At 40.0% G+C, this 23,358-nt stretch overlaps 1 protein-coding gene across 1 annotated transcript in view; it reads right to left on the bottom strand.

Moving 5' to 3' along the window:
- Positions 1-14,682: 14,682 nt before the first annotated feature.
- Positions 14,683-23,358, bottom strand: part of swap70b (switching B cell complex subunit SWAP70b) — a 29,564-nt gene continuing 20,888 nt past the window's right edge. Inside the window, exons 8-12 of the mRNA XM_069687095.1 lie at positions 22,637-22,744; positions 21,446-21,612; positions 19,033-19,231; positions 18,437-18,533; positions 14,683-16,508 (exon numbers count right to left, since the gene is read on the bottom strand). Of these exons, the coding sequence (XP_069543196.1) occupies positions 16,390-16,508; positions 18,437-18,533; positions 19,033-19,231; positions 21,446-21,612; positions 22,637-22,744 (690 nt within the window). The 3' untranslated portion in view covers positions 14,683-16,389. The remainder of the gene's footprint in view (positions 16,509-18,436; positions 18,534-19,032; positions 19,232-21,445; positions 21,613-22,636; positions 22,745-23,358) is intronic.

The raw sequence follows: 23,358 nt of genomic DNA, 5'->3' as shown, positions 1-23,358 counted from the left end.
TGTAAAGTATCGCAGTTCCTGGTGATGACCTGAATTGACAGTTCACAGATTATAGGTATAATGGGAGACCGTCCCAGTTTGCTCCGACTCTTTTGCCTCCAACTTGTGTTGACCTGCATATAGCTGATGCAATCCCAGCCCAAATTACAACCACTACCACCCCCACAAATCATCATCCTCATCATGCCCTGAGGCTGAGTTTCTGCAGGAAGTTGTGCCAATGTTACGGCTGTTTTGATATGACTTTATAAAGGCCACTGGCACTTACAGGTTTGATGGGTCTATAGAAGCACATGAGTCACACATTTGGATACCTCCAATAGGTACACACAGTGGTGTCATGGTAACAATACAGCCCTCTCATGGGCCAGAAAGGTGATTCAGTGATGTGTTCTGACATGATCCGTTCTTAAATGAGTTGCCCTCAATCTGCTGTGCATGCTCAACGTTCGCCTCGTGCTGCAGAACTGTATTGTTTTTAAACGGTGTTAAAAATGTGAAAACCTACAGCTTTGATAAATATTTTTTTATTCATATCAATAGGTCAAGAACCTTTTTTCCTTAAATGTCTGCTGCAATAGATTTTACATTGTATTACGTTTTAAAGAAATTAAGTAAATATGGTGTTTGCTTCGGGGAAGGATAAGGCTGTTATGGATTTCCACAGGCTGGGGTCAGTAGAGCACAAAGTGAGCTCAACATTGGCAGCCAACCATTTTGTAATATTATTAGATAGTCCGTTTCTATTTTTAGTCGCACATTTCATTCAGTGTTTTTATAACTACTGAGATAGAAAGGCAGGAGTCGCAGGGATTTTATTAACTCTGCTCCTCTGGTATGTAATACCACGGCGCTCTTCATGGGTCTGAAAGAGAATACTCCCTTGAAATGCACTCAACGATATTCACTTGTCTAAATTTGAGGCCCAAACATTCCTCCAAGTTTCTTTCCAAACAACGGAAAATCCCAGTATGTGTTGTTTTTTGTGGAAAAATACTGGATCAGATATTTACCACTTACAGGTGGAAAATAGCAACTTGCCCAAGGGAAAGACGATGTTCCAAGTATTCCTGACTGATACGGTTCGAGAGAAATAACAGAACAAGCTGAACTGTAGCTTTCTATGTTTACAAGCCTCGGGCACTCTTTATTTTCAGATTGCCTCAGAGTTCTATCGCTAATAACCAAAACAACCTTGATAGATGTTCCAATTCAATTTCTTCCTGATACGGACTCTGATACTGCAACTTGATCATTGCAGATACCGTGTACCCCTCTTACACTATCCTCTTGCACTGCACTATCGTTGTTCGTTATCGTCACTTGTTATTTTACCTGAAACCAGTGAATTTTCTGGTGCTTATACACAATGATATCTAATTGTTGCATTGACCAACATACTCAGCAGTTCTCAATATTGCATATATCGGAGGCCGATACGATGCTGGTATGGCGATTTTGGACTGATGAAAAAAAAAGTGCTTAAATTGATGGAATTGGCCAATATAGTGCAGGATCTGCTCAAGTGTGTCATTTTGGAAAACTCTGAGCTCAGTTAGCAAAGCACCGGGGTCTGTGGTTTGTCACTGAATTAAAATTTCGTGCCCGTGTCTTATTAAATCAAGATTTGATTCTGAAACCAAGAATCGGAATTAAATTGATTTCCACCCCTAACATTTTTATAGTTCCTCAAATATTTTCCACATCCCATCTAAATATAGCTGCTCCAACCCATTTCAGATTCATACCATATGGGACCTGTGAGTCCTGAGAAGTTTGCCATGTGAGTTCTAGCACATGAACACAGACGGCAATGTCTCAACACCTGCCCTGGGAGACCAGTTCATCAGAGCTGGATGAGGCAGGGTAGAGCCTTTAGTCACAAATAAATAATCTTCTGTGGAGAATAATTTAAAATGTTGTAAATAGTAGATAGAATCTGCATTTTCTTGTGTCTAGTATACTTTATCAATTAGAAACTCCAGTACTTCTTTAGCCTTGTGGCACAAAGCAGGTCGCTGCTGTCCACTTTATTGATGTCGGGTATTGATACATTTATTTAAATGCACATTTAGAAGAAATACATTAGAAAAGCCAAATTAAACCTACACAAAATTCGATAAAAATTGCTCAATTAAGAAGGGGGGAAAAAAACGCTTTTGTTTGACATGGTCTTTGCCTCTGTCAAAAAATATTCTAGATCTAGGGCTAGACACCCTGTCTTTAAGCTCGACCCTCAACTTCCACTGTTTTTGCCATGTCATTATAAGGCTTGTTGTTGTTGTTGTTTTCAGCCATTATTTTACTTCTGTTGTTTTTGTCTGTTCTATAAGAGCAATTACTGACCTTAATTGGTATTAAATTGTGATCTAGAGTTTTATGACAAATCAGTTTTATCATCCTTCTTCAAAAACTGAGCTGTGGTGATGAGTCGAGAAAGCTGGACTCAAAAGTTATCGTCTTAAATTATTTTGTTGTACAGAAGATGTCATGTTAAAGTGCCTCTGGATATTACATGTCTTATTTGTTACAGTACTTCTCACTGCCGTTTGGCCTCTTTGTACCAAGTGTATGGGTCCTGTCCTACTGGTGCTTTTGGCAGTCAGATGTACTTAATTCTCAAATCCTGTCAAAAATTAATCTCCTGAAAGGACATATAATGTGCATATTTAAAAAAGGATACTGTGTAGAATCTGACAGTGTTTAATTTTTAATATTTTTAGGATCATTCATGGCTACATAAGATAAGATTTGCCAGTAGCTCTGTCGTAGTGCTGTTTTCCATTATTAGGCAGTTAAATATGTGAGTTGCGTGTCAGAATATCAGTGTGGATGGGGGTGAGTTTTTGTTCCAAAACAAACCAAAGAGTGACTTCTTGTGGCCAGAAATCTCAACACATAGTTAAGCCACAGATGTTAGTTAAGCTGATATTTTGACCATTTGTCACCATATGTCCCACTTAAAAGCTCAGTATTTCCCAATGGGTTTTATGTGTTGCAATGGTGCCGCTCCTCCGTGTTTCATGAATTACACCGATATCAACAGAGATGACAAGTGGTTATGATTTCAGTGGTTTATACTGTACCCGCAGTTTCATGCCTTTTGACTTAATCATACGCCAGATGTTCACATAGCTAAAGAATTTTCACAAAGCAGCAAAATATTTATTTGAAAAGTCAGAAGTTTACCATTGTTGCTGTATTTCAATGGCTTTTGAGCATCAGATGTTTTGTTTGACTTAACTTGACAAGAAGTTACCACAAAATAAATCGAATTACCCAGCCGATTATGTGAACTGGAATATATAGCTATTCTAGCAGTTCTATAATGATCTGTGATAGTTCTATAATTTGTCAAGTTGAACCAAACAAAAAGTACAGCTGAGGTCCATGGGTCAGTCATTACATTTGCGAGTATCAGGTCATAAGCCGAAGCACTGGACAAACTGACCTGATGATGGCTCTAGAAGAAATGTCAGGTGATTAGAGTCATGAATAAGTGATCCTCTGGCGAGTATGATCTACAGTCAGTTCTTAACATCTTTGAATCCAACCTCATGATGGCGCCTGAAAAAAGTAGTGGGCAGAAGTTGGAGGAATCATCAAGTAAGGGATAATGTGTAGTGAGCAGGTTGCAGGAATGGAATTATTTTGGCGAATTGAAGTCTGTCCTCTGGATTGTGTGATTAGAGCTACATCCCTAGCAACGGTCTGTTCTTCATAACAACGGTTTGTTATGGAGAAATAGCAGACCTCGGAATACAGTAATTAACCAATCAGAATCAAGTATTTAACACAGCCGTGTTATAACTGGAAATAATGAATGAACATACAGATTGGTTATACCAGATTTGTTGGCACAATTTTTTTCCCCCTAAAGATTTCACTGAACGTGAATGTGTCCAGGTTTGTGTCGGAGGATCAGCAAAGTAAATAGGATTCATCCTCTGGATACCGTGAATGTCCGTCCCTAATTTCATGGCCATCCAATAGCAGATTTCAGTCTTGTGTGACTGACTGAACAATCTGTTTTGGCATTACTTGAGCCATGGCAAGTCATTTTTAATTCGTTTTCGATTATTTAAGTATTTTCTTAGTTCCGTCTAGGCTGGAATCAATAATTTTGATTATCCATAAATCTCTTGTTTCTGGCAGTAGGCTGCACTCCCACCAATGTGATATTGCTTAAATAGACAGGGCTTTAACAACCCCATAAAACACAAAGCCACATTCAAATTGCTTATTCCTTTTTACAGGGGTCATACATCAGCATTCCAACTTCACTTTTTGATCTGCCATTGACACATATTCAAGTTTTCCAGCTGACGTGCTTGGTAATATTGTTTTCTCACTTGTCTTTGAAATTGCGTTGAAGGTGCATATACGTCAGGGATCCATTTGGAGAGTCCTGAAATTCCATCGGGTGGGGTGCAAGACGGAAAATAGATTTTAAAAGCCAGAAATCTAAGCACCTGGCAGAGAAGTGCTTCATATTGAACAACAACACTGTCAACCATGCAAAGATATATTGTGGCCAATAAATATCTTTCTCCTTATGAATTTTAACAGAAATTTCCCTCTACAATCTGTTTTCAGTGTGGCTGTAATGCTTTGACTTGGTTACAAAACACATCTGGAGTCACGCTAACCTACAATGACATGCAAAAGATGCTTATGTAAGAAATTGGCTTGAAGAGTCTAATTATGTGATAATCATCTGACGATTATTCAGCATAGGTCAAGTTTGTTGTTTTCCAAGAACATCCTGCTTCATATTCATCTTGTTAATGGATTCACACCTTTTAGCTGCACGGCACAGCCAGTACTCTGATGTTGACCCCTAAGAAGCTTCAGGGTTTTGTTTGTTCTTTGATAGCAGTAGGCAATTATTCTGTTTACCCACTTTCTTTCTTTACTGCTGGTTTAATTGTCAATCCTTTGAGAAAGTGATGATGCTAACACCTGAAATTAGCCGTTATGAGGACTGATGCACAACTAGTGTGGTAGTCATAAAAAATTAGATACCCCACTTGTATTAATTTGGATGGATCAATCATTACTGTAAAGCCTGGCTCTGGTTAAACCTTTAGTAAAACATGAACAAATACTATAGATATTTTATTATCTCATGTTCATTTATTGAATTTCTTATTATGTATATTTGACATCAAGTAATAACTGCATCAATAAACAAATCTGGGAATAAATACCAATAATTTTTTGACACATTTCTGTCTTTTGTGTCCAACAAATGACAATTTCCTGAGAGAAACGGGGTGGGGGTGGGGTAGTTTGGATCTGCTCTGCGCATTGACATGCATGCGCATAAATCACATTCACATGCACGGAAATACAAACAGATCGTATCTGTATTTATTCAGTGAGGAGACTGCATCTAAGTTTTTAATACAGGACGAGCCAACGAGAGGGACGGCGCGGGTCAGAGACAGATGATCCATAGTGTGATCCTAGCATCCAAATTTATAACGTGATCCAGCAGCGAGCAGTTTATAATCATGCAGCGCAGTGATGACACCGATCTGTTTGTGTTTCTCAGGCTCTGCCCCTGACTTAATAGGGTTGCGATCGGTCCCGTATTTCCGCGAAAAGACTTTATAGAGCATAAAATACGTCTTCACGCTGTGAATGAGATTGGCCGGAGGTAATCCACGCGTAGTTTATCAGAGTTATCATGCCGCGCGGGGAGGAAACAGACATTAGGAGAGGAGCAGATATGACGCAGACCTGTTTGTGTTTTGACGCTCATACCTGAATCAGTAACGTTGCGATCCATCCGTATTTTATATTTACTGATGCTCATATATTTCACAGATAAACATAGAGCTTTAGAGGGGCATCATGCGTCATGATCAGAGTTTCATGGGATGCGAGGCCCAGGGTTGCCAGGTCTGCGGTTTTTCCAGCTGAATTGGGCGACTTTTGAAGTTTCTTTAGAGGCACGAGGCCCTGTGCGGTTACATACTTCACACAGCCCATGCGACAGTTCTGACTCCGCTTATGTTTGGAATGTCACGGACACCTATTGGGTTTCATGGCCCATGACTCATGAGTCAGAGGACCTCTGTTTTGTTACATGAAACTGCTTTATTTTGTGTTTTACCAGTTTTTAGTACTGTGTCTATATGTTTTCAAGAGGAAGAGACCTCTGTTTAATGTTTATCTCACAATTAAAAAGATGAACACCTTGAAACTACAATGCTAAAGTTAGCAACAGCTTGACTCGCAGCCTCTCTGGATGTGCTGCTGACCAAACAGATTTTTTAATGCAGAACTTTTTTATTCAGTGTTTACTAGTTTTAACTACCATGTCCATTTTTATTTTTTATATCATTTTTGTGGCTTTTGCCTTTAGTTAGAGGACAGCTTAAGAGAGAAAGGAAATGTGGGGAGTAGAGTGGGGGATGACATGCACCAAATGATCGGCAGACCCGGAATCAAACCTGCAATCAGTGCGTTGAGGACTGTAGCGTCTGTACATGGGGCGCCTGCTCTACCAACTGAGCTATACCAGCGCCCCGCATCTATTTGTTTTAGAAAGGAAGAGACCTCTGTGGATCATTTGGCTCAAATTAAAAACTTTGTGAATAGGGCTGCCCCCTGAAAGTCGACGAGTCGAATCTCTGTCTGTGACCCCTCAGTCGACTTGAAATTCTTCAAGCTTGCTGTTTAAGTGGTAAAGAAGAATTGATTGCCGGTGAAATATGCGGTTGATTTTCTTCTAGGCTGATAATAAGGTATTGGATTGGTGCTTAAACTGGTATAATCGCCTAAACCCAATTCCGCTTATTCGGCTGTGCCAAAGGCATTTCTGATACTGATATTGACAAGACAGTTTTTCAGCCTTTATACTTACCATATTCAAATATGTTATATCCTGTTATAGCTAGGTTTGTGACTCTTAATTTAAATTCTTGTTTTGTGTATGAGCATTTAGGAGCCATAAATTAATTTGCCCAAACCAACCATCTTCACATACACAGTATAACTGCGGTGATGTATTGGTCACTGTCTACAATTGTTTATCATGCTTTATTTGTGCACTAAGGCAACAAGCAGAGCAAAAATAGATCACATTTCCAAGATGTTTTCGGGCTTTATTCATTGTTGTCTTCTCCAATTCCAACAGATGGATGTCCCTCAAGTGGCCCATAAATGTGTTTCGAAAATAGCATGTTTACTGTAGTAATCCCTGTGAAGTTACCAGTGTAATTACATCTGATTTTTCCGGCTCCATCACATTCTGCTGCCATGAGTCATATTCTGTCACGTATGTATCGCATGCCGACAGGCCACAGCCCAATGCTGTGTTGATTGTGGATCAAAAAACTAAATCTGGCAAGTATCGCTGGCCATCACTCACCCCAGTCTCCCCACTGAGTGATGAAGACCCTTTGAAATGTGACCCATGGCCTTTTGTGTAACACTTCGTTAGAATTGGGGAGTTAATCTTGAGTTTTGCAGCCAGAGGATTACTGTCACATTGTCTTCATTACAACTTTATAGTTTAAGACATGATTCATCACTTTCAAATTAAGCGGAGAGATGGATTGGGTAACCTACGGAATTTATTTGACTTTTTTACAACACGCTCTTTAAAACGGTACCTCACCACTCTTGTTTCAAATGTTCTGGGGGTTAGGTTTGAGCTTTTTTCACATTTTGCATTCCGGCCTTCATCTATCTGTTTAACTGAGGCTTTTTGTCATTCAGTCGTGTTTGTCAATTATGTCAATGTCCCTTTGCTGCTTTATGCTGACAGGACAGAAAAGAGCCTGAATGTTTGCGGGACTTTTGGCCCCTGTGGTTTTGGTGACTTGATTATAAAGTTATGATATGAATGCAGATGAGTGTTCTTTGTCCTCTCACAAGCTGAGTAAGGAATTGATTTTCGAACTTGTATAGCCATTGATGCCTAAATTAAGGACCATTGTGAACATAAAGGATAAGCTATCATACAGCGGCGAAGCCTTCCGTTTGAAAACCTAGATGTACTTTGTATTTTGCGTTTTTGCTCAACAAAAGCTGAAATGATTATCAAAATTGTTGTAGATGGATTTTCTTTCAATTCAGTAGGTGATTAATGACGAATTGTTCTGGGTGAACTGTGACAGCATACATTAAGTGACAAGGCATCAAGGTGTGGGGCTCATTAATTTCTTACTGCTTACATGCTGTAAGCAAAGTGTTTTGCTGGATATTGACTCATTCATCCATGCAGTTGACATAAATCAAATATCTCACTATCACATATAGAAAAGGGGTTGGGGTGATTATTGTTGTTAATAGATTTGTTGGCTCTTCACAGTTTTTTTGTGATTGTTTGAACGGATTTTCTTTTCTTTACATGCACCAGATGAAATGTATCTCAACAAGACAAACAAGACATGGCTTTAAATTCAGAATTGGGTCATGTTTGAAGTGTTATGTACAAAAGTTTACTGACAACAAAATATTTGAGAGAGCACAAAACAATGTCAAGTGGCACTCAGTCTGCTTTTCTCCTTTTGAGAGCTCACACCTGGTCAGTTCAGCCTGGAAGATAAGGGTCATTATTTGAGTCAATTCCTTCTACTTTTAAAGTAAAGGGCCCGATCAGACAGAACGCCTTTTAGGAGCTGGGGGCTTTTTTGTCATTGTTTTCAATGAGAGGCTTTTTTGCGCAGCTTTTGCGTTGCAGAGCGCCTCACGTTTTTAAGGAAACGCTCTGAGCGCCTCAGGTTGAAAAAACTTAAACTCAAAGCAGAAAAGTGCCCGACGTCATGGGCGTTTTTTCTCATTGTCCAATCGGATGAAAGGAGAGGTGGGCCTTCTGTCAGTTTACAATGTAACGGTTAGGTTAATCACCGCTAATGATTCTGTGGTTGCCTTAACAACAGTCGGGGGAAAAAAAAGCCGCCCCCAGCTGCTAAAACGCCACAACCACAGGAAATGACCAGTATTTTGATGCATGTCTTATCTTTAAAATGACCCAAATTCTTTGGGAAATTATTTAGTTTTTAAGCTATCGTGGCAAAGTAATTTTGAGAGCCAATTTAATGTTCAGCTTAATATCATAGTTGCCTATGTTAGATTCATGTAAACTTGTGTTTCTAATGGGATTTTACAAACCAGAGGACTTTTCAATGCAATTTTCCAGTTAAACAAAATGTACTAATTGTGTCATCTGAGCTGAATGCTGCTGTTGAATGAGCATGATGTGGGGTTGTTGGATTAACTGTGATCTGATCAGACACCAGGATTAAAAAAACTAATTGCTGAAACAATAAACTATATAATAAAATGATCGTTGGCTTTGGTTGCATTCAGAATTAGAGCTTGTTCAGAATAGGAGTGGCACAAATGATTAATGGACTGCACTTCTGACCACTCTGTCAGAGGCTGCTATGCCAAGTGCCAATCTCCAATCAGGACCTAATTAACTACTTTCATACACCAAAGGCTATGCATTCGGGAGCAATTTGGGGTTCAGTGTCTTGCCCAAGGACACTTCAACATGTAGACTGTAGCAGTCAGGGATCGAACTGCCAACCTTCTGATTGAGAGACGACCACAGCCGCCCCCCAACATCTACAGCACAGATCCACACAAACAAAAGTTCAAACTGTAGGCTAAACGATAAAGTATACAGGCATGAAATATGTAAATCACGTGTACAGACAAGAACTTTGACAAAGACATGACCCTGACGTCTGTATGTAGTCGTGTCCTGTTGCAGCTGGCTTGTCAGAAATGGTTTGTAAGTGACCTCTCGCAATCTTAAGTGCTCAGAAGCTGCTACACAGCTGGAGAAAATTGAGAAACAGACTCGGAAACGAGAGCATGATCGAAGTTGCACGCTCAAATCTGATCCTGCTCCTACAAATCAGAGCACGCTCAAAGGTTAACGTGCGGACTAGCAGCTCTCAGAATTTGTCCTGCGCTGTGTCAAATCTCCAGGCTGGTGTCTCTACTAATGAAGGATCAGGCCAGTTTAGATTACGTTCCAATCCCTCCTTCAAATCATGTTTCTTTCTTGACAGGTGAACAAAGCAGGTTGTGTTGCTCTGTGGTCATAAATAGCAGCTTTGGGTTTTACCTTGATGACACACTTATCCTGAGGAAGAGAAAGGGTGTGTATTTAGGGAAGGGATGATGATACAGGAGCGTGCAGGTAATGCTATCCTTGGCACTGCCTCTTCAAGCACTTGGCCTTTCACCTGGTAAAGAGAAGCACTGCTGACTTGCTGACTCGCTTCCTTTAAGCCTGCTGTGCTCTGGTATTTTTAGCGTGATATCATATTCTCTATGCAATTAAGTAGGATGCGGGTAAACAATGCTCTGGTCGGAGGCCAGCTCCAAACTTGGCTCAGTCTTGACCAGTCAGACGGTTTCAACTGAAAGAGGAATAACTTCATGCGTTGGCGGGAGTGCAGCACAGTCCATGGGGGTTGAAGTTTTTTTTTTCACAGAAACACTTGTGTTTTATATTTGCGCCTTGCCACACATTCTTTTGTGTTCATGGGGGTGGAAAAGGATGAGACATCGACTTTTGAAGTCTTTCTGCCTTGTCACGTAAGCATTCCTCACAGATAGAGTAGCACCACATAGACAATTCCACAGAAAGACACCTCACTGCTGCCTTATTACAGTTCATATCAGGCTGTACATCTGTGTGTGTGTCTGCACTACACTACAGGTTTTTAGTTTTGTGCTTTGCTGCAATAATGTGTTTTTGGGTGTGTAAATGTGTGCGTGCTGCATTCCTATATTTGAGCTTGTGCACTTACGCCTATGCACGTGCTTAACACACCTGTGTGGACATTAATGCACGCTTGTAGGTGTGTATATTAATATGCACATATATTTGCACATGTTTAACAATAGGTAAGTGCGTATGTGCATGTTCTTTTACATGTATCCACAGTAACTTCTGACCTCTGAGGGTAAAAATACAAATGGGGGTCACAGTGGCACACAGCTCACCTAAAGCTTGCCGCTTTTCATTGTCAAAAGTTATTTATATCTGGAGTGAACAATTGAGAAAGATGGGTTTGATTTCCCCGCTGTGGCCTCTGGCTCGGCCTTCCTGTGGGTGCAGAGTCAACCTCAGTCAGATGCGCTGATTGGAGACAGATCCTTTGTCCCAAATTCCGTCTCTTTGCACCCTTGAACCTCACGAAATCTCTAAACTAAAACCTTCAGTTATTGGTGTTAGTCCCACATTACACAAACCCAATTCTAATGGGATGTTGTGAAATGTCAGGAGGGTGATGTGGAGGAACATGTCCGTGAGGAGAGGAGGGATGACATGCAGGTGAAATAAGGTTGAAGACAGAGCCGCTCTTTACCGGAATAGTCAGTGTATTTGGTGTGAAGTGGAATGCTGCTGTTAATTCCTCACACTCTGGACCTACTTTCTGTGTTTTTCATTTTTATGAGGCGGAAGAGGACATCTGTTTGCATCATTGACCCTTACAGGAATTCTCTGGGGGCCTTTTAATCTTCCATAGAAATCTGTAATGCGAAGATCCAGTGATATGCTATTTTTGTCTTCTCCCTCGCCAGATGCTTCCCTGAACTCTTAATAGGGCCGTATTACACCCCTGGGCTCCATGAATTGTCATATGCGATACTGTGAAGGAAGGTAAATGTTCTGCAGGCATTTTATTTTACTGTCCCAAGAGTACCGCTCCGCTCCGTAAACCTCCACAGGCCCCGGGGCTCCAGAGAACCCCATTCGCTGTAAATACCCAGAATTCCTAAAACTTTCAAACCCTATATATTTTGAATTCCTCAGACACCTTCAGACACTTTGTAAATTCAGATGCTCTGGTACTCGAGGGGGCAGTGAGACCCCTTAACCCCACCTTGTCCTTTATTTTCCAACCTAACCCCCTTACTCCCTCTCTCACACACACAAACACGCACGCTCGCTACACCCCCTGCGATGGATTCCAGATCGGGGAATTTAATGCATTTCTGTTTCGCATCACTTCCCAGGAATGCGGCACGCGTGCCACAAGCCTCATAACCTCAGGCTGATGAGTGTGAGGATGTTTAAAAGAGAGAGAGGGATGATGGGATACAGACGCTGCTGGGGGTTATGGGGGCTATCGAGGGGGGGTTGACGGAGCGCATCCGGCGCGGCACTTGGCATTAATGACAGGTCGTCTTCTTGCATATAGCAATGTTAGTGCAGCTGTGGTATGTGCCGAGCGCATCTGGACAGCAGATTTTCGGGAATGTATTTTTGTGTGTGTTTGTTTGGTCTGTCCCGTCTCACTCAAATTAACGACTGTTGCACGATACGGAGGAAGGATGGAGTCGATTAACTTAGTTGGGGATCTTTCGAGGGGGGCTGATCTAGAAATGGAGATTTTACAAGGTTTCAGCTATTTATGTGGGTTGAAACTTGTCAGGATTAGATGCTTATTGTCAGGTTGATTGAAGGAGAGCAGACTCACCACAGTGAAGCACTGTGTTAAAGGCAGGTCTTTGTCAAACAGAAACTCGATTACTTATCATTTGAAGTAAACGTGTATGGAGCACCTCCGTTGTAAAGTCTGCTCTAAACATCACAGGAATGTTTTTAAATGGCAGCTTTATTGGTTTCTTGTTATTTACAGTCCGGGCTGCTCTTATGCAAGTATTCAGAGTGCTCAAGTAAGCAAACCAATAAAGTTTTGTTTTATTTCATTTTGTTCCTGATCTTGGTCAATTAAGTCTCTTAACACATATTCAATCAACTTCATTTTTAACAACAATATTTTTCAATATCAATCACATTAAAACACTTGGTTATAAAAAAGATATTCGGTCACTCGAACAAGGTATCAGGCATCAGATTTTTGGTAATGATTGCATCTGTTGGCCGAATCAAGAGTTTCTGAAATGAAGGTTGAGATTTGTCAGCTTTTGAATTTCTGTTACCAATAATTAAATAATAAGTTAAAACATTCCCAAATGTGCCGTCTTCACGTCGCAGTTGCAGACCAGAGCCCAAGTATATTCCAGTGTTCGCAACTGATCACGTTTGACGTTTGTGCTTTATATATGATTTAAAGAAGTAAATGTTTCAGCATGTTGGCGATAAACTTTCAGTCGTCCTATTGATGTATAAGCTAATGTTTAAGCTCTAAACTTAACTGAAACTTGTTATTCAGATAGTCGCTGATTTAAACTTCATTTTGCCACTTCATTCAGGAACAGTTTATGTAAAGCACAACGTTGCATTGAACAAATACTTTGTAGATTTAAGTTAAATATATTTTTTAAAGGTTATTTTATGGAGCAGTAGTTTTAATTAGAAAGTGCCCACCGAAGACAAACAGGAAATTTTGGGGATAAGAGAGAAATGGGAGCTTTAGCAGGTGAGCTACAAGGGCCCCTGATATTTAGTAACTAATAATAATTGTATTTGATAACTACCCAGCCTTACCCTAGCCCGAGTAGTTCAGGAAAAAGAATAAAGAAAAAAAGCAGATAAAAAACTTGGCATTTAATACAAATATCCCTCCAGATTTACTAATCTGGGAAAATGTTCACTTGAAGTTTTTTAATTAACCTTTGTCGTGTACCTGTGATTGGAGACCAGGATTCTTTGTCTTTATTAAACTTCCCAACTCTCCCCAGGACTCAAGTAACTTTAGGTCCCTTATCAGCCAAACATTACACAACAAGGATGACAATTTAATTAGTAATATTACAATTACACAATTATAGAACAAAACATGATCCTTAAGATACAGTCTGTATCATGCACGGACCAGAAGAGAGACATAAGACATCGACCAGCGTTATTTTGGAAAAAGGAAAGTTTAGACAGTGAAGTCATGGAAAAAAGTCACTATTTAACTAAATCTATTCTGTCCCCAGATGATCTTAAGTTAATATGTTTACTACGCTTTGAAGGGAACTGTGGCTCCCCATGAATCTGTTGTCTTCTGCCATCAGAAATACTGAACTTCCCAAAACGCTTTATGTAGTGAAATGGAGTTTGTGGCACTCTGACGCCCTCTGGTGGTGAAAACGATGATGTTTGCAAGAACAAAGCCATGCATGGTTGTGTGCATGTGATCCTTGGAGTCTAATCGGATCTGGGCGTTCAATATGAAGATTCGATTATTCATTGATTTATTATTATTATTAGAGAGGGAGAGCAGGAGCATGGAGGGAGGGAGGGGGTGGGCGTTCGTGGGCTAAAGTGATGGCGTGATATACAACTTAGTTTAATCATGTAAGCCTGATGCTCCTCTAAAGTTCTGTGTGAAATACATGAACTACGCAGCAGACTGTAGTCTCTGTTAACAGTGACAGACAGACAGAAAAATCCGTGTGATTAACACAGATCCACGTTATTAAACGTCTGTGTCTCCCCGTGAACTGATCGCAGGTTACAGCTCCTGCTCATGTCATTCACAGCATGCTGAGACGCACTCCATACTTTACAGTAACGGAAATATGAACAGATCACAACGTTATTGAGCAAGACCATGAAAACACACACATCTGTGACCTCTCTTCAGTTAACCAACAATGCATGTCACAGATTTCATGTCGACTGAGGGGTCACCGAGAGAGATTCGACTCGTTGACTTTCAGGGGGCAGCCCTCGTGTGTAGTATGTTATTTTCGCTGTAGTGTTTGTAATTTTAATTTAAGAGAAAAAACAGTTGTTCTGAGACGTGTTTTATTACATTGTTCAGTCTTTAGCTTTTTACATATTTATAAAAACATAAAATAGAATCACAATATTCACTCATAACAGTATCAAAGGCACTGACGGTTACAGTACAACAACACATTACAAATGTTCTGCAGTTAGCTTGCTTGTTCCGAGTGAAACTTTGGCAGACTGCCCTATTTCAAACATTGTGTTTACAGACGAGGAATGTTAAAGAGCCGGTTCTTTAAACAGAGATAAACTAACTGAAGACAAACAAGAGGAAAAATACTTTGATGATAAAAGATTTAGTGAATCGTATGTGGTATTTCAATTTCAGGTGGTTCTCATTTTTTAAGACAGAATTGTTAAACTTCATCAACTCATCCTCGGGTGCTACTGTTAATGCCTCCAAACAGCTTAACCTAACTAAGCAAAACAAAAAGTTTGACAACACATAAACCATTGGTAAGATATGTACAGAGATCCCTTATTTTTTTACTCTCTAAAATGGCCCCAAAGAGTTAAGAGGAAAATGGTTACAGCTTCACCATCACTTAAATTTACAACATCCTGAACATAGTGAGTAGTGCTTTTCATAGAAACAAATCTACAGTCAGGAAAAACGCAAGTGATTTACAAACTCTTTTCAATGTGTTACTGCTCATCATAAAATCATCAGATTAAATTATTTATATCGTTCGTTTGGTAGGTTTCTAGTCATGGCCAAGCACGAGTGACTTAAATCTGCATTCTCTCTCAATGGCCAGCAGGGGGAGACTTTACAGGTAGCACTCAGAAGTGCGATTATATGAAACCAGGTGAGAAGCTTACCCTACTTCTCAGTGGATTTATGACCTCGGTAAACATTTCGCTTTTGAAAACTAGTGAAATGTCTTCTTCAATACAGCAGGATGTTTATTTTGTAAATTATTGTCACACTTAAGAGTTTAAATACATGATAAAACAGGGTATGCTTCAGGGTGTGGCTACCTTGTGATTGACGAGTTGCTACCATTGGATTGACAAAACTTCAGTCCACAAACCTTTTGTGATGTCAAGAAGGCTGTCGACTTCATATACAGTGCCTGTGGTGCTACAAGAGCCCAGTTAGTCAAAGTTACCGTTGCCGTATACTTCATCTTTCATGTCAGGAGTGGTGTGTTACTATTTCAGCTGGTATTGGGTAATATTTGATCAATGCTAAAACAATTGCACAATTTGAAGTTCCTGCTCTGGAGCCCAAAATGTTTGTCATTCGATGCATCTGTTGTAACTCATTTTACATCCTGTACAGTTGTTGCCAAGCAACCTCCCTAATCATTGGACAAACCTACTACTGATCTTCATTTTACACTGCGCAGTTATTCAAGAGCAAATGACTGACATGAAAATTAATACATTTAGCGTCAAAGGGAAACAAAAATATAGACAATAGCGCCGTATTATTCCAGCATTTTTGTCTTTTCATTACTTAGTATTTTTGTTGGATCCTTGCTAGAATTAGTGAACTTAATCCTCACAATGAGAAAATGTGACTTGAATCTATGTTGTCTTACAGTGAAAGACTCTAGTTCCTACTGGTCAACGCCAAAGATTCTTAAAAGGCATAAAGGTCATTGATCTGGCACTTTAATTCCACTGACAGTCCAGTTGTATACCAGTATACCAAAGCAGCCCTCTCTTCTCTTCTGAGTTGTAGGCATGTTTATGATAACAGGGGCTCTCTACTGGGCCTGCGTCGCCTGGTTCTTTGTCTCCTGCCATTTCTTCTCCCTCAGACTGAGCTCCCCATCAGAAAAGGCTGCCGGGCCCCAGTTGGTGATCATCTGCCGTCCCTTTGAACCTGGAGGGGGAAAAAACGAATGTTTTTCCACTGTAGAGGTAAGACTATTTCATTACATATTGACTATAACCAAAAACCTTCAAAGGACACGGTTTACAGAGCACGAGTCATTCGTAGCCTGTGTAGACCACTAAAGCCGAACTGAAATGAGACGGTCTGGTCTACAGAGGATTTCTTTTTTGCTTCACCAGCAGTTCCCACCCTTACCCTTGCGTCACCTAGCAACAGGAAGCTAGCGGGCTAACTAGCTATCATAACTAACGTAACGTAAACTGTACTGTTATTTTTAAAAATAATTTGTTTCAAGCCCCCTTTCGTCATTTTTAACATCTGTATCACTATTATTCGATTGAGTTGAGACTTAAAACTTTTAAAAGTGTGTTCGGCCGCTTCAGAGTCTGCCACCTCGTTTGAATTGGCACACAATGAAGCCGAGATAAGGAGGACGCATTTGTCTGCCGCATCTGAAGGAGCCTTTGACTCCGGCCGTGGCGCTATTGGCCTTCAAATATGGCCTTCGATGGACGCAGCCCCTGAATTGGGACACAGCTATTGAGTCTCATTTAGAAAGCGTCTTAGCACCTGCAGTTTCAGCAATGTGCTCTGTTAAAGATAAAACAAGATTTTAAGATGGCGTGAAAGCATGAAGTTTGGCTTGTTTTAGTGGCTTCTTTAGGCTCAGGAACGACTTTTTTAGGGAACTAAAAGGTTCCTTCAGCCTGCTCCTGTTTGCATTTGCATCGCAGTCTGAAGACGACAAAGATTAGCCTAATAAGTCCTCGGAAAAAGCTATTTTTACACATTTCTTTTTGCTTGACTGTACAGCAATGACACCACATAAATTGACAGACGAGCTTTATTATTTGTGAGACACCATAACAACAGTAAACATGAAGGCGATTCAGGACATGCTGGTGATTTTATCATTTTTTTTTCTGTAACTCCATTGATGTGTTGAAGCACAATCAACAAAAACAAATATACTGGTTCCCCCCTGCAGATTGTGAAAATCAAAAATGTGCGGTGCTGTAAGAGTAACCTTTTGTTAAAAGTTCAATTCCCTGAGCTGGGACTTTTTGGCGATAAATAATGTCCCCCCACACTTAATTTAGTGGAAACAGTTCCTCCAAAGGTTTCTAGTCCCTGGAGAAAGTTCCTGTGAAGTATTTTTATATTCTTTGACCAAAAGAGTTCGCAAAGATTGATATAAATTATACTGAAGTCGTCATTTGACTTTGTAGTAAACATTATTGTTATGAGGCCTCCAGCCAAAAGAATCTGTGGAATTCGGATATCTCATTGTTTTGTTTTCTCCCTCCAGCCTTTTTAAATTGGTTGTTTGGCTGTGACCTGCTTTGTACACTGTTAGCTGACAAGAGAGCCAAGTTGTTTCTCCTCTACTAATTTTACTAATGAACTCTTTTGGGAAATTAGTAGGAAGAAGGCGCCATTAAATTTATTCATGGCAGGAGTCAGTTTGTAGCTTGGAGCAGAAAACGATTCAAGCAGAGATAGATGTGGTGCTCTGAAACTCTGAGACTGAATGTATGTTACAGAAAATACCTAAAATATATCAAGTGTCCCTTTCAAACAGTTAAAAAAATGTAAGTCATATTCTACAGTACTTGTTCTTTTTCAATATTTTCCAGCATAAGCAGCCAGATTATAATATGTCAAATCAGAGGCAGGTGTCAAAGACTAAATGTCTGTCACACCCTCAAAGCGCTTTTTTTTGTGTCATCCATGTCTGTTACTTTCAGTGTGATATCATTTAATAACAGTTCAGGGATCCCAGAACAAAAGGAAAGGATTATAACTTGAAAGCTAAATTCTAAACCCCTATTGATATTCCTCAAAGACTCCCAGTGAGGACGCTGGTCCTCACAAAGACATGAGTAGCACCGCAGTGGTCAGTGTGTTTCTCTTACCTGGTTGAATGAGCCGTAGCATGCCCTCGTGTTCAGCCACCTTGTGCTTCCAGGTCTTGGTGTTGTTGGTTGCATCTGTAAGTTTCTTCACAACGGTCTGGTTCACAAACACACAGCAGAGTCATTAGCAGGTGATACAATTCAAGGAGGGCTGTTTTACTTTCCTGACAACACTTACTTTACAATATTGTTTGGTGTATTATGTCAACAATCATGTAATTGGTACTACTTTCCACTCTAGCAATAATATAGTGACACCATGTGGTAAAAAGAGGTACTACTTTGCTAAGAGCCTGACTTTCTTTACACTAAACCAAGACAGATTTATTAAAAGTAATAGTCATTTTTCACAATGTACTATTTTGCTTTACCTTGCACCGCTGTCAATTTACAACAGCAATGAGGGGTTTGACCAGTTATTACAGCTGTATGTAATCTGTAATTAGTCAAATTACTATTAGCAAAAAAAAAAGGGTGATGCATTTTGGGTTTGGCTGAAAAACACAGAGTGATATGGTCTACTGTAAACTCGACTCTTCTGGACCACCGGCCTCCTGTAAGTCCCTACCCCACCATTATGTCATCTCTCTGCTGACCTGGTACTGCTCCAGCGCCCCCTGCCTGTCTTGCTCCAGCTGTTCCAGTTGTTTCATGGCCGCCTGCAGAGCGTTCTCCTTGGCCAGACGTTCCTTCTCCAGCTCCTGTTTCTCCGCCTCCGTCTCTGAGATGGCGCGCTGCTGCCTCAGGTGGATCTGCTCCAACTCTTCCCTCTTTGCAGCCTCCTCCTCCAGCAACCTGCTCAACACAGACATTGACGTTGGTAAGTTTTGTTTGGTTTTAGCTGACCTGGCCCAGGATTAGAGTGCATTCAGCATATAATAAATTAACACAATCTTAGCACGTTTGTATATGTGCAGTTTTTTTCTTTAGTATCAGCAACAGAAAGAGTTTTGATTTCTTACCGTATTAGCCATTATACTATGCAGACATTTTACAATGCCAATCAACAATATGTATTTAAAATACTGTATAAATACTTTAAGTGTGTTGAACCCATTTGCCTTTACAGCCTAGAGGCTTATAGAGTAAGTTATGTATCAATTAATACCATTTGTTATAATAAAAACTATAGTTTAATAAATAAAATGCTAAATAGAGATGGTTGTAGCTGGACAGTGTGCCAGCAGGTGGTGCTATAGAGCTGTTATGGTCTGATTTTAAAGTTGTGGTTCAATGGGTTAAATGGGTTAATGACGTTTTGCTTGTTTCTATTCTTTATCAAACACACTTTATAGAAAAGTAAGACTTGGACTTTAACACTCCTGTCTTCTTCTAAAGGCAGGGCCACTGAAGAAATATGAAGAATTAAGCAAATGTACTTCTTAATACAGCATCAAATACGAGAAAAAAATAGGCAAGCACACTGGCACAGAGCAACTGGAACACACTAAGTGCTACTAACAACACATGCAAAAACAAGGTCAAGCTGACGCACTGCGCACATCGTGACAGATACTTTACTGTAAACCTCCCTTTTTAATTTGTGCAATGAGTTGAGAGTCTCTCTTGATAAAAGGACTGAAACTGTCTTTTTAACACATTGGCTTAAAGTATGCACTGTGGTCAGTACTATGCTGCTGACTTGCTCACTCCTGGTTAGTCAAACGTGATGTGGAAAGTAAATGTCAGCAGAGAGGAAGGAAGGACAAGAAAGGAAATGTGGCGGAGAGAGGGAAGTAGAGGTTAAATGTCTGTTCTAAGTCTGCTCCTCTTTTTTTATGCATCACACAACCAAAGTGTGGGAATCCCTAAACAGACAGCAAACAGCCAGACAGTCTATTAATATTCACTGCATCATTATCTGTCTTATGTCTGACATGGACAACACTGACTAGCTGACAATAAAGCTACTAGCAGCTTGATACATCCACAAGATTAGATCTTTATCTCAAATTTTCAAATGCCACTAAAGTTATCATCGTAGTTATGACTCTTGGTGTGGACCACCTTTGTTCCTCTAGGTGTTGGAGCTTCATGCTACCGTTAGAGCTACGATTACCTGTCAAGAAGGAACAGCGCAACCTCTGCACGGCCCCTTACACTCCCACTCGTCTCATCCCACTTTTTATTTAAGGCTCTCTTTGTAGCTTTTTTCTCCTCCATGGTCATCCATCTCTTTGCTTCTTAAGCAGTATATGCCGTTGTCGGCAAAGGAGGTACAAGAGATTTACAGCAAGTTGCCATAGCTCCTGACTGACACAGGTCATGCGGAAGCCGGATGATGCTAGTTTGTACAGAGTCGCTTTGATTGGCGCTAACAGTCACAGATCAGCAATCAACATCATTACAATTTAATATATTTAGGGACATACAATTATTTTAACCAAATGTTATGAAATATTGTTGCCTACTGTAGCTTTATGAGGTAGTGTTGGAAGTAGGTACTCGTGTCTATAACTTAATATAGCAATACCAGAGTGCAGGAAGACAGAGCGTGTGCTGTTGGATCTTAATCTGATGATAATCAAACAGCAGCAGGTAGTAGAAATGTTGTGATAAACATTAAAGTCAGAGTGAAACCCACGTTCTTCCGGCTCAAATGTCACCGTCTTAAAACGAGAGAGGGCACATCAACCGAAATGTGGTGAATAATAACGTGTTTTAACCGTCGTAAGAGCACAACAATACTTGTTTATTCAAACCATTACCTACGTGCGATCCAACCACGAGTTAGAGTTGTGTTAGCTGTTATCCCTCATTAGCTTTTAGTTTATATATTCACATTAATATAAGTAGCTTTGTTATATAAACCTGCTGGTTTCTGACACCTGCTCAAGTTGACCTCTAAAGTTGATCCTCTAAAATTATTTAAATTACATACACCAACATAACTCTGTCCTAATGTTGTCTTTAAATGACAAATAAATGTCAGCACAGCCACTTCCACAAAAAGCCAAATATGACGATGAATTGTTGCTGCAGCCTGAAAGCATTTCAGTGTTGACTGACCGTGCCTGCAGCCTGCGGACGGCCTCCTCGTCCTGTCTGGCGCGCCTCTCGTCCTCCAGAGCGTCCTCCAGCTGACTGTACATGTCCTCCAGCTCTCGAACCCGTTGCAGGTACTGCTCCAGCTCAGTGGACTTCTGGGCCACCTGCTCCTCCATCTGCTGACGAACCTTGTGAACCAGGACCGACAGAGAAAAACTTAATCTAATTTGTACGATTTTATTTATTAGATCACCCTGAAGTTACACGTCAGCCTTCATGGACTGCCTCATTTTATTGTTTATGTGCTCCAGCTAAGCCCACTGTTATTTAGGGTAGACTGGGTTCTTGTGTTTTATGTAAACTCATTAGCTATGTGATGGAGGATGTAAAGATTGTATGCAGAAGTACACTAGCATTATGAATTTTGTAACACATTGATAAATAGCTGAAATGATAGTTTCATTTTTCAAACATTATTTAACATTAAACAATGGTAAATTCCAGCTTCTGAATATGAGATTATTCTACTTTTTTCTTTTTGTTCCACAGTAAATATAATATATTTTTATTTTTGGACTTGTGGTTAGTCAGTTAGCTTCTTAAGAACCAAGAAAATAACTTCTTTATTTGAGCTCTGATTTATAATTTAGTGACAATCTGTGTTTTTCAATTGTAACTTTTGAAATGTAGAAGCATCAAGTTGACGTACAACAGTCTATTCAACACTATCCAAGTTAGATTTAATGGATCGATACATGTGTGAAGGGTTGCGTGCATATTACCATTTATACAATGTAATATATTAAATAAGTTGGTAATTAAATCAAACTCAAGGTGTCTCTTCTTGGAAACAAATGTGGGCAGTAACAAAAATTCACTGATGCATGATAAACATCTGCTGATGCACCACACGCAAGTCGAGCAGCGAGATAACCACCAAAGGCACTGAAGCACGGTATATTACTTTTTGGTGGTTGCATTTACCAGCACACCGTTATAAGAACAAGCGTGTGTCTTTATCAACACTGAAACAGCAAAACATTTACGTCACCTTTCATTTAACCTGACACCTGTAGATACACAAAGATATTGTACACATCTTACACACCCTAAAAAACAGCCAACTAAAAAGAGGAAGTTGTGTGCAAGTTGTCTTGCTCCACCACTTGTTCTGCCGTCTGACTCGGTTGTTGATGACAATAAGTGACGTACCGTTTTCTCCCTCTCCAGGTCCATCCTGTAGCGGTCCTGGAGTTCTGTTTGGGTCTGGAGGCGTCTTCGTTCTTCTTCTGCTGCATTAGCTGCAGCCTCCTCCAGAGCCTGGACGAAAGGCAAACAGGATGACAAAAAAAGGCAGCAAGGTTTAATATTCCTTACAGACTGAAACCTTCTGTAGTTTCCATTAACAGATTTTCACCCTTAAATTTATATTTAACAGTATTAAATAAGGCAAAAACAACTGAGCTGATCTTACAGGGAGTTTAAATTGAGATCATGACCCAGCAGAAATAATATTGGTTATTTTAGTTTGATGGCAAAGAAACAGGCTGTGGTCTGCAGCATATTAACCAGAGTTAATATGTTGTTCTAACCATTTCTGAGGTGTAATAGCTTTATTTACCGCAAAGACATATGCAAGCTCTATAGAGGAATCAAGCGCATACTGGCCTAACAAAAGATGTACACACCATGCTAGAACCTCAAAGAGAAACTAGAAGACACCATTTTCTTGTTTATATTACAAACTTTTCACAAATAACTTTTGAAAATGACAGACATGAAGTGGCAAACTTAAGCCTTACAACAAAATTGCTCTCAACATTTATCTCACTTGGATACTGTATTTGAAGTAGTAAAGATTGAACTCTGTTTTTCTTCTGTGGATCAGAGTGGTGTATTAAAGTGTTTCCTCTCCGTGTTATTCTTGTTGTCTT

Source organism: Semicossyphus pulcher, unplaced genomic scaffold (genome assembly GCF_022749685.1).
Source record: "Semicossyphus pulcher isolate SPU_LCO1_2020_fin unplaced genomic scaffold, fSemPul1.0.p SCAF_8, whole genome shotgun sequence".
Taxonomy (NCBI): Eukaryota; Metazoa; Chordata; class Actinopteri; order Labriformes; family Labridae; genus Semicossyphus; species Semicossyphus pulcher.
This window is presented reverse-complemented; position numbering and strand designations above follow the sequence as displayed.